Source organism: Tyto alba, unplaced genomic scaffold (assembly GCF_018691265.1).
Source record: "Tyto alba isolate M040663 unplaced genomic scaffold, T.alba_DEE_v4.0 Super-Scaffold_48, whole genome shotgun sequence".
Lineage (NCBI taxonomy): Eukaryota > Metazoa > Chordata > Aves > Strigiformes > Tytonidae > Tyto > Tyto alba.
Genome location: NW_024881324.1, coordinates 28,007,256 through 28,022,957, shown reverse-complemented (window position 1 = coordinate 28,022,957; position 15,702 = coordinate 28,007,256). Strand labels below are relative to the sequence as shown.

At 42.8% G+C, this 15,702-nt stretch overlaps 1 protein-coding gene across 1 annotated transcript in view; it reads left to right on the top strand.

Annotated features, from left to right (window-relative positions):
• MTRR (5-methyltetrahydrofolate-homocysteine methyltransferase reductase) overlaps window positions 1-12,485 on the top strand; it is a 29,994-nt gene extending 17,509 nt beyond the window's left edge. The window contains exons 9-16 of the mRNA XM_042806642.1: window positions 2,271-2,359; window positions 3,998-4,178; window positions 5,975-6,017; window positions 6,483-6,669; window positions 8,958-9,076; window positions 10,654-10,746; window positions 10,833-11,012; window positions 11,961-12,485. Of these exons, the coding sequence (XP_042662576.1) occupies window positions 2,271-2,359; window positions 3,998-4,178; window positions 5,975-6,017; window positions 6,483-6,669; window positions 8,958-9,076; window positions 10,654-10,746; window positions 10,833-11,012; window positions 11,961-12,105 (1,037 nt within the window). The 3' untranslated portion in view covers window positions 12,106-12,485. The remainder of the gene's footprint in view (window positions 1-2,270; window positions 2,360-3,997; window positions 4,179-5,974; window positions 6,018-6,482; window positions 6,670-8,957; window positions 9,077-10,653; window positions 10,747-10,832; window positions 11,013-11,960) is intronic.
• Window positions 12,486-15,702: the final 3,217 nt, after the last annotated feature.

Sequence of the window (15,702 nt, the reverse complement as noted above, 5' to 3'; positions counted from 1 at the left end):
GGATGTCCAGGCCCAGCTGATCCCCATCCTTGACCCCTACTCCAGTATCTAACCTCTGCTGGGAAGGGGTCACCACTTAGGTACAGTGCAGAGCCAGTATCAGTTACAACCTGGTCCCTGGGCTGGGGGTGCTCTGGCTATTATCTAGCCCCACTGTGCTGAACTCCCTCCTGTGCACCCCCCCCCCTCTTGGGGAACCCCTGTTGTCCTTGTTCCTCTGCTACAACCCCCTCCAGACACACCTGCTTCTTCCCAAAGGAAAAAAAAAAAAAAACACGCCAAAAGCATCCCAAGAGGGTCCCAGCTTTGTAACAATATCCCTTTGGACCAGGGCTGGTCCTGAGCACCCTCAAGCTCAAGGCAGCGTCGGCTCGTCCAGGCCCCAACAACCATGCACAGGCAAGCAGCAAGAGATGGGATATGTGGGGGGATTTCACTGGTATGGCACTTCTACTCTTTACAGATTTTACAGAGTCAAGCACGTTTGCAAAGGGAGCAATTGCAGCAATTCGCTACACCCTTTATGCTGGCTTTTTATGCTGACTGTGTAAAATTTGAATCTCTCTGTAAGTTAAAGACAGTGTCAACAGCACGTTCAACGTGTAGGTCTCCTTGCATAGGCACAGAGAGGTGCTCTTTCCTTCCTGCCTACAGTCGCTCCCTTTCTTCGGCCATACTGATGTTGGAAGGACACAAAGCTGCCCTAACAGGGCACTAAAGTGCTCTGCCACTGATGAACTCTTCCCGTGTGGAACAGAGCCTGTATAGCCAAGTGAACGTAGCTTAGCCCTTTGATTGTTCTTGTATACCGAAAAAAAAAAAAGTCCTTCCGAGGCAAAGTTGGTGAAATAATTGAGTGAATACCTCTGCTCTCATCCCATGTGTATATAATCCAGGTTATTGCACCTCTGGCTGCCTAATGTAGCACTAAGCAAGGAAAAAAGGTGACACTGTGAGTGAGGCAGCATTTTGCCCTGTCTTGTACGTAAAGTGGCATGCCTGTTTATGAATCCTCATGAATGATAACAGAAAAGGAGATCATAGCTCTGGGTGGCCGCACATAGACTCAAGGTTCTTGGTTCTGTTCTTGAGTCTTCTGGGTGGCCCACAGCAACCCGTGCTGACTTTTTGCACTTGCTTTGGGTACTTGGCCAGGACCTAACAGGTTGCTGCTGGTCCATGAATCTCCAGTCATGGCTTGTACACTGACTTCCATCCGCTGCAGTTATGAAGGTAAATGGCTTAGGAACAAACCCAAATTTATTTCTTTGGAAACGTGCTGGTGAGCAAAGACTCATTAAGTTACTGTAACTTAATTACTTGTTGCTGCCAGTCTCCACTGAAGAATTGAGCTCTGTAATGCAGCTTTGCAGTTCACAGCAATGTTCCAGAGTTGCTTTCCTTTTGAGATGCTTGTCTTTTAACCGCATTCACATTTCTGAGGAATGTGTAATTGTTGCTACAAACTGTTATGGTTGTGGGTTTACTGAAGGAAGAGAGCTGAAAACTCTGGGAGAAGAGAAGAGCATGAACAGCAGGCTGTGCCCCTGCTGCATCTTCAAGATTTACCAGGAATTCCACTGAATTTTGTTCACAACCCCTCTTTGTTCTGTCTATGAATTATTTGATGAAGTAGATGAGATCACTTAAGAGGACTAAACAGAAATTTTTTGCAGTCTGGTACAAAGTCTGTTGTTCAAATACTGGATGTCTGTAGTTGGTTTTTTTTTATTGTATGTACAAGCACCCTGAAAAGAGGATTAAGTACTTCTTGTAACATGCTGTCAGCATGTTCAAGAAAAGGAAGTTTATATAAATGTGAAAATGGGTGCTTCTTTCCTGCATTATATTTATGCCAAGCCTCTCATCTTCTAAAAGTAAATTTTGTTCTTTGTAGCAAGGGTTCAGTCAAGTAATGATGATACAAAGAGGTAATTTAGCAAGTTATATAGGTATATTCTTGGAGCAAGAATTCTGTAGTAATAAAGGACTCTTGAGCATGGAAAGAAGCATAGTAAGAATCAGTAGCTACCTGTCAAAGCCAAGGAACCTTGTCAGGAGAAATCCCAACATGCAAGTTGGATCTGTAAGGAAATAATTTGGGACCTGCAGAGCTTATTAAAGGTGTTTTGTCCCATAAATGCTCTTATACTGCTTTTGGGGTTAATTTAGAATAGCTGCTTTAGCATGACGTACATGTCATGAAGCTGATAAGCCTGACTGCACCCTGGCTGATGTTTTGTTTCATTTTTTTTCTCCCACTGAACTAGGAGCAGCTCGTCCACAACATATCCCTGAAAGAAGCACTCTGAAGTTCATCCTAACCTGGTGCCTGGAAATAAGAGCAATTCCCAAAAAGGTGTTTATGTGTTTGTACTTTTAAAGAGAAATCCCTAGGAATTCCGTGCTGTATGGGTTCTTACAGATCTATTCTTGATTCATGTGCAGTTACCATGTTTCTTGCCAAATAAGGATTGTCACTTTGTATGCTGCTGTTTGTACTTTATTCTGAGAAATTTTACTCTGGTACTTTATCTGGCAAACTACGAGATACTGAAATTTCTATTCCCACTCTGTAGTATCTTGATTCATAACTAGTCTGGAAGTAAATAGAAAAGTATTAGGTGTTTGGTGCCAGGTAACTGGGAGGCTGGCTGAACCTGTTCTCATAGGCATTTTAGAGAAGACATTCATTCTAATCAGAGGGAACCATATCTGTCAAGTTCTGCTGCTGAAAATACACATATTGCTCTATGCAAACATATGTGCCACGATGGCTTTTACGCTGTTTGAAAGCTTTTCTTTCGCATTTCAGTAACCTGGCAAAATTCAGAGAAAGATTTTTGCCTGTGTAGTATTTGTTCTCGCAGCATGTGAATATTATTTTCCTTTCATTCTGTGCCTGCAAAAAACTGAAAGCTTGAAACTGGGAATGCACGTGTATTTCTGATATTGTCAAAACGCATTTTAAAGATAACTTTGTATGAAGGATGAAGCTGAACAGTTGTGTTGGTTGGGTCTCTGAGGGGAATCAGTTTGTGGAAGGACCGTTGCACTCAATTTAGTGGATTTTTGCAGCAGAAGAGAAGGGAATCTTCCAATTGTTTCAACCTTTTCAAAACCGCAGTTAACAGTGTTGAAAATTTGTCTTGACAATAAGAGTAGGCAGAGAGCACTGGCTGGGGAATGTCACCCAAGCCAGTTTTTATAACCCATCTACTTTATTAGCTGTTCAGTGTAGAAGGGACTTTATGTAACTCCATACTGAAAACTATTGTCTGGAAGCTCAGTGTCTGAGCACACTCCAATTACTTTCCAAGTATTTTTTTTCTGTAGAATGTGTCATCTGATTGCACTTGGTGTTTTGGATCACTTTTCTTTTATGCACTTATGTGTTTATTTCCACCTTGCTTTTGGAAAAAACCTTGTAAGTAGCTACATCTGATTTTTACTTTACCTTACAATGCTCAATTTAATTTTCCCTTAAGAGAAGCTTGCGGTACCATTATATAGGCATAAAGTATGAAATAAAACACCACAGTGACATTTACATGACTCATTAAATACCATACTTTATTTACAGTAATACCTCTTCTAAGGCTTTTTATTTTTCCTTCCCTGGCTTCTGTAACTTAGCAAATGGTGTTTTGTCTTGAATTAATTTGTGTTATGGAGCTGTTTACTTAACTAAAGTGCAAATACATAAATAAGAAAGTCTTTCATAAATTTGGTATTTTTCAGGGAGTGGGTTGTGCCTGTTTATTTGTCTCTCCCCAGCTCAGGCTGAGTAGGTTTTTCTGATGTTTTTTCATAGTAGGTGGAAGTGGATTTTTCATAGTAGGTGAAAGTGTGCATTGGGAAATAAATTGTATTATCCATTAACCTGTCAGGTGACTGCTTCCTGTCCCCAGGCAGCCCAAGTTTTTCCCAGTTTTATGACCATTTTCCCAAATGGACAAGTTTTTTTTACCCCTCACTCTTACTTTCTTCCCCACAGGCGTTTTTGCGAGCTCTGGTAGAATGTACCAGTGATGCGGGAGAAAAACGGAGGCTTCAAGAACTTTGCAGCAGACAAGGAGCCTCTGATTACACACGCTTTATTAGAGATTCTCATGTTTGCTTGCTGGATTTACTTCATGCTTTTCCAAGCTGCAAGCCTTCACTTAACCTGTTAATTGGTAAGTGACTGATTCGGGTTGAATTAGATTTGGTTTCTGAAAGTGCATCAGACTAAATGCTCAATTTCCCAAGAAAGGGAAATAACTGCTCAGAAAATTGCTTTAGAAATAGTGTAGTATCCATAGTGATCGAACGAAACCTGTGGTTGGGGAACAAAGTCCTGTTCTCCAGTTTGTAGTCTTTGGGCTTCATTCTGCAAACACTTGGGTACATACCTGTGCTTCAGTTGACTCTGGACAGCCCCTGTGCAGAAAAAATAAGTGCAGGGTGTTCGCCGGATTGGGGCCTTTAAGAAACAGTTCATCAACTGCTTACAATTTAAAAAGATGTTTTTACAACTCCTGATTTCCCTGCCTACATGTGATTTGCTTGCACTTTTACCTGTTAAAACTGAAAGCTTTTCCCAGTACATTTGTACTTATGTAATGTCCAACACATTTACTGGGTTCCTTATATAAAACATTGAAGGAATGAGACTCCAACTGTAACCATCTCAAATACATCTGAAAATACTGGCAGTTATTTTCCAGATTAAAAAAAAATAATTTCTTAATAAGCTTCATTATATTAATAAAAACATGGCGTTTTATGTTCTTGCAATCATCTTCTCCGTGACTACCCCAAATCTCTCCTTCTTAGTACACTTTGGGGATTTAAAAAAGCAAATACAAGCTCTACCCTACTTTATACAAATACACGAATTTTCACAGTGAAGGCAAGAACACTTAGCTTTTCAAAGGGGGTATGGAACATGCTGTAGCAACTGAACTGAATAAAACGAAATTTTGGAACTTTTTGAAAATTGTTCCCCCAGGGAAGTGATGTGCTGAATGGGCTTAGTGCCATCTTTAAGTGATTTCACTGAACTAGCTCTTCTTGTCTCTGACTTGCAACTATCTTACGCAGCAGAGCATCTTTAAAGTATGTCAGGGGGTCCATGTGCTGTGTGGAACCTCTGCAAAAGGGCAGGACGTTTGGCGAAACAGCTGAAAACCAGTTAAACTGGGTGTTACCCTGTTACTCCACTGTATGTTTTCTGGAATTTGCTATGCCCAGTTTTTCTGGGATTGCTCACTTACTGTCACAGTTCCACACCACAGTGTTCACTTAGCAACATGTCTGCCTTCTTTTAATATGCCCTTCTCCTCAGCCAAAATGTGCACTCTGCATGCAGGTCATTCCTTCGAAGGCACCAGGGAGTTTGACTTTTTATGTATACATATGTACACACATAGATATAAACGTGTATGTGTGAAATATGTAGTGGGTTTATAATTGAAAAAAAAATGCCCAGTAAACTCCTGTCTCTGGGTTTTTAGCTGTGATTTGAAAACTTTGCATAGGCACTCGTAGCTGTTCGAAATTGAACTGGCACATCTGCTTCTAGGACACTATATATAGGAAGCTTTCAATCAAACAATTCCTATTCTGAGAGCTTTTGAGCTCTTAGATGAAAAGTGGGGAAAATTAAATTCCAGGATTCACCTTGTCCACTAGCTACTGGCACTTCTTCTGTGCACCTTACAGTTGTTTTTAATTGACCAAGAACCCTATAAATTAACTGTTGTGGCCTCATTTTTTATAGGGTGTCTAACAGACATTGCCCAAAATGTAAAAAACATTCAAAATAGAGTTCAAAACTTAATAGCTTGTTTCTGAACCACAAACACTGAATGTTAATAAAGTAAAATTACAGGGAAATTGTAATATGCTTGTAATATGTTGTAGTGTAAATACTCATTAGTGAATCAAATAGTGATCCTTTTTTTTTTTTATTTATTTATTTATTTTTCAGAACACCTTCCTAAATTACAAGCCAGATCCTATTCAGTGTCAAGGTAATGAAATACTCTATCTCCTTGGTAATTTAGGTATGGTTTTTTTCAAATGTGTGTGTGCATGTTATAATCGAAAGAATAAAGAGAGGAATGAAGGATAAAGCCTGAGGAGAAAGTGATTGTGTCCCTGTTGCAAAAAACCCCACAAGATTTGACTGTTTCAAATAACATTGTTTTGAGTGTCTGGCAAGACTTTGGTCGAGTTCTCAAGAACAAGATCACACACGTGGTGAATGTGGTAGGAATTTGTATTCCCTTCTGTAGTCACTGGCCTCTGGAGTCCAACCTTAAGATGTTTTTTAACTACATATAAGTATCACACAGTTAGCTGAACACTGAGAATCCTGATTTAATTGAGGTGGTTTGGGCTGCAGAGGTACCTGCTGTGAGACTGTACAGCTTATCTCTCAGGTTTTCGTTTTGGTTTGGTTTGTTTTTTTTTTTTGTATTCTTTTATCTTTGCAGTTCAAACTTATACCAGCCAGGAAAACTGTGTTTTGTATTTAATATTGTGGAGTTCCCTGCCTGTCCCGCTAGAGCAGTCTCGCGGAGGGGAGTGTGTACAGGGTGGCTTGCCGAGTTAGTTGCACCAATACTGCACCCCAGTCAGAACACTCGGGATACAAAAGGAGGAAGCTCTTCAGCTGCAAAGGTACGAGTATTAGATCTAAGCTCCTTAACCGTTACACGTATTCACGTTTCGAACAACTGCAGGTTTCTTTGCTCACTGTTCTGATGTAGTGCGGGTGTTTTGGCAGTATATACCGTCGTCTTTTTGCAGTTCTACCCCACTTGTAAGCTTACCCTTCCCTCTGTAACATGTCGAGAGCTTCATTGCTGAGTCGTTAAACTTACACTTTACTTCACCTGTGGGTACCCGAATGGAGAAACTTCCCATTCCTGAAAGGCCAGAGTTGTTTTCCACCCCACTGGAGTCCCAAGCAAGTCCTGGAGGGTGTTTTAGCGGACTAAGATGCCGCTGTGCAATTAAGTGGTCGTTAGTGTTGTAGGAGAGAGGCACTGGGTCACTTCCAGGAAAGGGTGGCAAATAGCAGGGGGGAAATTGTAAAACTCACGTCTTGTCAGGTCTTGCCCCCTTTGCAAAGGCCAGGTGATTGGATATGACACAGGGGAGGGACAGCTGTCCGTGGTATTTCTGATGTGCATCAGAGATGGTTTGGCACAGTAGGTATTATTCGGGGAAGGAACTTTTTTTTTTTTGCCTCTTGTGTCAGAGAATCTATGTAATTAATTGGTCTTAAAGTTATTGGGTGTAAGGTTGTTATTAGAAATTTGAAAATCTACTATACAATTAATGATAAAAGAACTATGGCCAGTCTAATGTATATTTGATTAAGAAAAATGGAAGAAGGCATAGAATTTGGTTACAGGAAAACTGTGCCAGTAATTCAAGGTGTTGGTCTGGCAAAATGGAAGAAAACCCATACAAGTTATCTTCATGTTTTAAAACCAACTCAGAAGACAAACTGACTAATATGGGCATCATATCTCTTATTCCAGTATTCACATCTGCTCTTCATTTAAAATATAATTGACTTGCTGTATATCAAAGATGAAACATGAAAAAGAGATAGCGTTGAAAAGAAGAAGAAGAGAAAAGGATTATTACAAAATGAGTCTGAATAAAGTTCAAAACTATTTGCATCTGCTATGCAAGCTAGAATGCAGCATCCATAAATGTGCAGCAGTTCTCGGAGACTGCAGAAATATGTGGAATACCAACACAAAATAGATGAGTGTGATCTTATGCAAAAATATCTTAAATGAATTGAAGACACTTTACAGTATAAATGTGTTTACCATTGCAGTGTTTTTTAAAGGAATTACCAGTTTGGAATCATTAATAGGGAAAAGAGCCTTCTAACTCAAGCGTGGTTTGAAGTAGTAAGTATAACAAATACGAATATTGCCCTCCACCAGCAAGAATTATACTACTTTTTTATCAATGTGAGACCAGAAAAATAATCCTGTTTAATGCTGTAGTATCTGTAATGAATTAAACGGTAAGAAATGAGTAGTGCTAAACCACTCAGGGTTACAGAACGAAGTTAAAATAACTTGGTCTAGTGCTTCATTCCTTCCTTAAACTTGAAAGTAAATTCAAACCCTTCCATAATTAATACGCAAAATAAATCAGATGTTTGCTTATGACTTTAAATGGATGAAGCTCTGCTATGGCTGCTGCTGAGTCTTGAATAATCTTTTAAAGAATTAAAAATAGTAATCTCTCATTTTCTGTACGATATGTTAACCATGCCTCAGAGCGAAGTTGTAGAGCTCCTCTGAAAATAATATTTAGACTTTCTTTCAGAGGCAGATCTGAAGATCAGAATTAGAGTTTACTGGTGGAACGACACAAGCCATTTTCCAAGTTCAGTTACCTGCCTCCCCCCACCCATATGCGTTCTTGGAGATCACGTGAAACTTTAATGAAAATTAAGAAAGCAAGCTCAGTGTCAGTAGGCTTGAATTTGGTATAAACAAATCTTTACCTCTACTGGAATATTTTCAGACGTCCACCCTGTAAAAAAAAGGTTGAGTTGCTGATAAAAGCGATAAACTAGCTTTACTTCCCTTGGAGTATCGACACCAAACTTTCCATGATTCTGTAACAGTATTCCCTGAATTTATGGTGCAGTCAACTTTCATATTCAGAAACTCACGTTTGTGTGGTTCTCCTTAGTTTTCCTCCAGACAGTTCAATAGGTTTGTAAATATGGTGTGGGTTTTTTTCAGAAATTCACGTGAAATTTTATTCCAAATGTCTGTGTGGTATTAAAAATAAACTCTGCAGCTCAGGATTTGAAAGGGGGTGTGATCACATACACTGTGTAAATATCCTGAAGGTTCTAAAAATTCCATGATATTTTCACTGCTTAAGAGTATTCTTCAATTCTGTTTTATCTAATTTCATTTTAGATACCTATTTTTGCTCATCCAAACAATACTTTCCACTTACCTGCAGACCCATCTGTCCCGTTCATGATGGTTGGTCCAGGAACAGGAATTTCACCATTTATTGGTTTCCTACAACATAGGTATGTACCAAGTGGTTACCTGGACAGCAGCCTTTTTATGTCGAAGAAATTACAGCCTCAGGTTTTTACTACAAATACAGTTAAACCTTTAGTTTGTTTTTTTTTTTATCTTTCCTTTTCTTTTTGTAATAGTGACATACTGATTAGGAACAGTGTTAGTATTTTTGAACAAGCAGTGCTTGTATATTCATTTGCTTTTCAAATGAGTAAAAGTTCCGCTTTCATCTGGCTGTATTTGATATCCGTAGTGGATATATGAAGAATTGGGTGAATTGTAGAAACAGCAATAACAATTTAAATCCTTCGTCTCTATGTTGCTAGTGGAAGTCCTGTAAGAAATTGGTAGTTGTTAGAAACAGTGTTGATTGGCCTAAGTTTGTTACTCAAAATCCATTTCCTTTGGAAGTGGCATCTATATTAAAAGTCTTGGCATGATGAATGTCAAGTTTTCCCCCAACTCTGTTATTTCTGCGAGTTTACACATTTTGATGTTTCCAGATGAGGAGCTTGGCACCTGAACCCTCATCTGGGTAGTAGTCTTGGGTTTTGTGGGTTTGTATTTGAGGGAAGGTAGATCCTTTCTTTTCACCTCTGGCTCCAGCAGCATAATTTTGCAAGGCAGAGAGATGTTTGTTCAAAAGTGACGGACACCACGTCACCGAGAATGTGTAAAACCATGATCGTTGGAAGGAAATGCATAATGGGAAGAGTGGAATATTTGGGTGGGAATGGTTGCAAGTTTTATAGGTAACCACCACATATCGTTCCTATGTGTCTCCTTAGCTCCGGCAAGATAATGGAGTTTCCTGCGTTCTGTAACAATTATTTTTAAACCATTTTATTCGAGAGAAAAGTGAAATTTTGACATGATGTTTCTGACTCCATACTTCTGCTTTAACCAAATCATTATGTGTGATCCTTACTCCTGAATGCCCAAAGATGCCTCTATCTCTCAGAAGTGGTTTGCATTTTATTATCAAGGACTCATAGGATTTCATAAGCATTTAATCAATGATAAATGAAATCTCTCTCTGAAAATGTAACTAGAAAGTTGCAGCTAAAACCTCTCTAAAGTAATACCTTCAGCATTATTTCAAGAAAATGCAATAACTCTTCTGATGATGTGCTAGTAAATAAGTTGTTACTCGTAAAGGCCAGCAGGTTTCTACAGCTAGATGGAAAGCATACTAAAACTGCTTTGTGCTGAGTTCTCCCAGGGGCTTCTACAGGGTTTCCCCTGAAGGATAAAGGGTAGTGATCTCCTAATTCAGCAGTCAGGATTGTTTTGTGAGCTGTTTGGAACTGTCAGTCTTGAGTACTCCAATATGAAACGATGGCAAAAAACCCCGCCTTTGGAAGCTGATTGATTTTGAGCTGGGCCAAAGGTGAGGAATCAAGGAAATCAAATAAGGAGGGTTTGACTGAGATATTTACCTTGAGTCGGTTCACATTTCTGCCAGTCCAGAGGTTTATTAAAGCACTACTTTAAATGAGAACTAGGTTATAGATGTTTTAGATTCTGTGCTTGATAAAACAGAACTGGATTTTTTTTTTTTTTTTTTTTTTGGTCTGTTTAGGCAAAAGCTCAGAGAAGAACATACAGACTGGGAATTTGGAGAGACATGGCTGTTTTTTGGTTGTCGGCATCAGGATCGAGACTATTTGTTCAAGCAAGTCCACTATTTAGCATTCATTTTGTATTCACGAGGGAATGCTTATCTCTGAGCCATTACTAACAGTTTTCATTACCTTTCAGAGATGAGCTCAAACGTTTTCTTGAAAATGGCACGCTAACTCATCTTAAGGTTTGTTTCTCAAGAGACTCTTCAGCTGCAGAGGTAGCCCCACCTAAATATGTGCAAGATGTCATTAGGCTTTATGCGGCGGAAGTTGCCAGAGTCCTGCTGAGAGAGAGGGGTTACTTCTATGTGTGTGGGTGAGTAGAGCGGACTGTCTCGGAAAGAGAACAGAGGTAGCAGCAGTCTGAGGCTTTAGAAAGACAGAGCTGTCCGGGAGAAAGGACCAACCTGATGCTGAAAGAGCCTTCCTGGAATGGTAGAATTGCATCACCGTGTCTGGTTTTTCCAATATCGTCTTGAAAGTACAGCTTGTAACCGCACGGTTCCGCTGGTCGCTTTAGTCACTTACAGGTTCTTGTTTAGTATTCAAGTAAGCTGTAGGAGGTTTCAAGCTAATAGATTTCTCTTGAGAAAATGAGATACTTGAATGCATGTGATGATTAACTGCGCAGCTGGGAGGTAGCAGCAGTCTTCTGCTGTGTTCCAGGCTTGGGTGGGCCGGAATGCTAAAGCTCTGTAATAGTCATGTATTTTACAGTGGGAAGTTTTATTTGTGAATGGGAACGTACCTGGAGGCTCGAGATTTTTAGGAAGCTTGTTGATAAATGGACAAACTGTTTGAATATAGAGCCCAACGTCAGTACGTTCTTCTGCAGGAATAAATGTCAGCTAGTTGTATTGAAAATCACATTCTTAGTAAGTGAGGTGAGTTGGGTTTTTTTAATGTTGGAACCACAGGGTGATATAATAACAAAAAATACTTCAGCAGGTCCAACTCCTCCTAAAAGAACACTATTATTCTGTGACAGCTCAACTAGGGTTCCAAGGGTTTTTTTCTTATAAGTTACAACATGCTGAAAACTCTGGAATGTTTGACTGAGAGAAACCCTTGTTACCGTCAAGGTTCAGCTACGTGAAAACTCAGTGAGAATCTTGCCATACAACATACAAGCTATATTTTTATTTGGGATTTTTTATAATGTCTTTTTTCCAATATTATCCTGTCTCTGAAGCTATTGATAAAAGGAAAAATACACTATTATGCATTTTCTTCCTCTTTTTTTTTTTTTTTTTTTTTTCCCCAGAGATAAGAAGCACATGGCTGATGGTGTAAGTGATGCTGTAGTGGACATTTTAAGCATGGAAATGGAAGCGGACAAATTGGAAGGAATGAAAATTCTGGCCATGCTTCGAGAAGCAAAACGATATTTGCAGGATGTTTGGAGCTAAATATTTAGCTTTTCCTATGCCTTTAACACAGAAGATTTCGTTTCACACGTACGCATTTGACAAAAAGCCCTTGTCAGAAGTGCTGTCTGTAGTCACCCAAACCTTCACTTTCTCTGCTGACCTTTCAGGCGGGCATGTGAAGCCTTTTAAAGGACAGCAACCCAGGCTGCCATTTGAAGTGTATGGGTTTTAACGAGCCTACATAATGGACTGTCTCAGTGCCTTGATTATCTTATTTCAATATTGGTTTAACGTAGAAAGTAAAGATTTCTGCACTTGTACAGGTACAATTGTATGTATACACTGCATCATGTATGTTTTTCTACAATGGTATACATAAAGAAACTACAGAGTAAATATGATCCACACCATGAAATACATTCCTGACTTGCCGAGACTTATTTGAACACTTCTAGGTACTGCCTGAGACTGTTTATGTTTTTTCAGTTTGCACAATGACAGTAACTGCCAAAAGGAATTAACATTCAGAGCTCTGTGCAGAAAGGTTACTGCAGAATTTCAACTTTGAAGTTTTCTGTAAATACCTAGCTTTTTCCTTCCATCATTACATCATATCTCAAAGTTTTGCTATGCCCCATGCTAATCCTTATTAGATTTTCCTGCAAAATTCTTCTGAAATTATTTTCATTCCTTTCTCTAAAATGTTTGTGGTTTAATTTGTGAGCAAATTCGCCAGTCGGGTTGCATTTGGTTGCTGGAGCAATATTGCTTACTACATGCCTTTCAGATTACTGAACTAATTTTTTTAAGTTGAAGACAAGTAAGATAGGGTGTTTTGAAAGCAGTTGCTGTTGCATATGACAATCTGCTGCAAAAATCAAGTTGTTGAAAGGACATTGGGGAAGTATTTGGTCGTCTTTCTGACAGGGACCGTTGGGAGTGCAAATAGGTGGCAGAGTAAAAGTGTAAGTCACTCATGCTTCTTTTCAGATTCCTGTTTTCTCTCTTCTTTTTCTAGCTTCTAAACATCCATTTTTGTCTTCCTGGTTTCTTGACATACTTAGATCTTTAAAGATAAACACAAAGTATGAGAGAGTGCTTTAGACAAATCAGTTTATTTCCTGGGGAGAATTCTTGGTTTGTTTTGCCTTACACATAATCAGAGCCACATCACTTATTCCAAGTCTTGTGGTTGTCTAGTGACTATTAGTTAATTGGTAGGTAAATCAAAAAAAAAAAAAATATGGAAAAAAATGACCATCAGCCAGAATAAAATCTTGTGTTTAAGTAAGAAACATTGTAGCGAAGTGCCTGGAATTAGTTTTGATGTAACCTGTGTGGTGATTATTTAAATGTCCTTGGAAGAGGTCAGCTAAGATTTTGTGCAGAAGTTCTTCAGCAGAGTGACTATACCAGTCACTGTCAAGTAATCTCTACCAAGAAAAGCTCCGCAGGGAGAGGTGGTTTGCAGTAATTGCAGACAGTGCATTTCTGATCTTTGGCACATAAGAAGGAAAGGAGTGCTGCTTTTTGAAAAGTGCTCCAGTTTTGAACTTCAGTGTAAATGGCTAATGTGATGGAAACATCAACATTTTGCATCAGCCAGTCACCTTTACCTGTTTTTAAAAACGATTAATAACAAAAAGCTGCCAGTATTGCAATGGTAAAGACAAATCGTCGTCTTCTGTCAGCTGGAGTTGGTTTGGAAGTAGCACTTCCTGTGCGCTCTCAGGTAGCGTTTGTGATTTTCAGTTCCGCGTGGAAGTTTTTGGAGGTTAGAGCGAAACCAGTGGTGTTTTCTGACCGCGGTTTGCAGCTCTCCGCGGGCCTGCGGCGGGCGGTGGTCGTGCCGTGTCAGGTGCGGCGGCGGGCGAGGGCGAGAGGGCGAGGGCGAGAGGGCGAGGGCGATGGGCGAGGGCGAGAGGGTGAGGGCGAGAGGGCGAGGGCGACGGGCGAGGGCGATGGGAGAGGGCGAGAGGGTGAGGGCGAGAGGGCGAGGGCGAGAGGGCGATGGGCGAGAGGGTGAGGGCGAGAGGGCGAGGGCGATGGGCGAGGGCGAGAGGGTGAGGGCGAGAGGGCGAGGGCGATGGGCGAGGGCGATGGGAGAGGGCGAGAGGGTGAGGGCGAGAGGGCGAGGGCGATGGGCGAGGGCGATGGGAGAGGGCGAGAGGGCGAGGGTGAGGGTGAGGGCGAGAGGGCGAGGGCGAGGGTGAGGGCGAGAGGGCGAGGGTGAGGGCGAGAGGGCGAGGGTGAGGGCGAGAGGGCGAGGGTGAGGGCGAGAGGGCGAGAGGGTGAGGGTGAGGGCGAGAGGGTGAGGGTGAGGGCGAGGGTGAGGGTGAGGGAGAGGGTGAGGGCGAGAGGGTGAGGGCGAGGGTGAGGGAGAGGGTGAGGGCGAGAGGGTGAGGGCGAGGGAGAGGGTGAGGGCGAGAGGGCGAGGGCGAGGGCGAGAGGGCGAGGGCGAGGGCGAGAGGGCGAGGGTGAGGGCGAGAGGGCGAGGGTGAGGGCGAGAGGGCGAGGGTGAGAGGGCGAGAGGGCGAGGGTGAGGGTGAGGGCGAGAGGGCGAGGGTGAGGGGGTGAGGGCAAGAGGGTGAGGGCGAGAGGGCGAGGGTGAGGGTGAGGGCGAGAGGGCGAGGGTGAGGGGGCGAGAGGGCGAGGGTGAGGGTGAGGGAGAGGGTGAGGGCGAGAGGGTGAGGGCGAGGGTGAGGGCGAGAGGGCGAGGGAGAGGGCGAGGGCGAGAGGGCGAGGGCGAGAGGGTGAGGGCGAGAGGGCGAGGGCGAGAGGGTGAGGGCGAGAGGGCGAGGGCGAGGGGCAGCGCGGGTGCTGCTGGAGGGAGGGCGGGCGCGGGGGCTGGGCTGCGGGGCCGCGGCTGCCTGGGCCTGCCGTCCCTGCCCGCTCACATCAGGGCCTGGGGCAGGCTGGCGGGCGGGCGCCTGTCATTTTTGCCCTTCCAAATGTCATTGTAAGTAGAGCCCCAAGCCTGTATTTGCCAAAACTTAAAGGGATTGGGTTGGGTTTGGTTCGGTTTTTGCCCTTCCAAATGTCATTGTAAGTAGAGCCCCAAGCCTGTATTTGCCAAAACTTAAAGGGATTGGGTTGGGTTTGGTTCGGTTTTTGCCCTTCCAAATGTCATTGTAAGTAGAGCCCCAAGCCTGTATTTGCCAAAACTTAAAGGGATTGGGTTTGGTTCGGTTTTTGCTGTTTTGTCACCTTGTCTTCAGTGCATGCAGTGTAGCTGAGGGTGGGGCCCCGCGTGGGAACACGGATATTTCTCTACGTGCCTCTCCAGACGCAGGCTTTGCAGCAGAGGTCCCTGTGCCTGCTCCCCCCGCCCCGGTTTCACAAATGACTGCGCACACGCGTGTGGCTAAGCGGAAGGTCAGGAGCCCTTGCCGACCCCCCTGACCTCCCCTTTACTCCCCAGCTGCTCTCCGTGCGGGTGGCTGCCCGGGGCTTGGCCCGTGAGCTGCTGCCACCGCCTCCCCGAGCCCCCTGGGAGCTGCGGGGTGAGGTGCCCCCGCTGTCCCTCTGCCCGTGCCGGCCACACCAGTTCTGTCGGTGCCGGTGTCACGCGTGGCAGTGCCCCTCGTGCCCCTGCACAGATCCCAGGCTGGGGGTCCCTGCAGCCCGGGTGCTGCT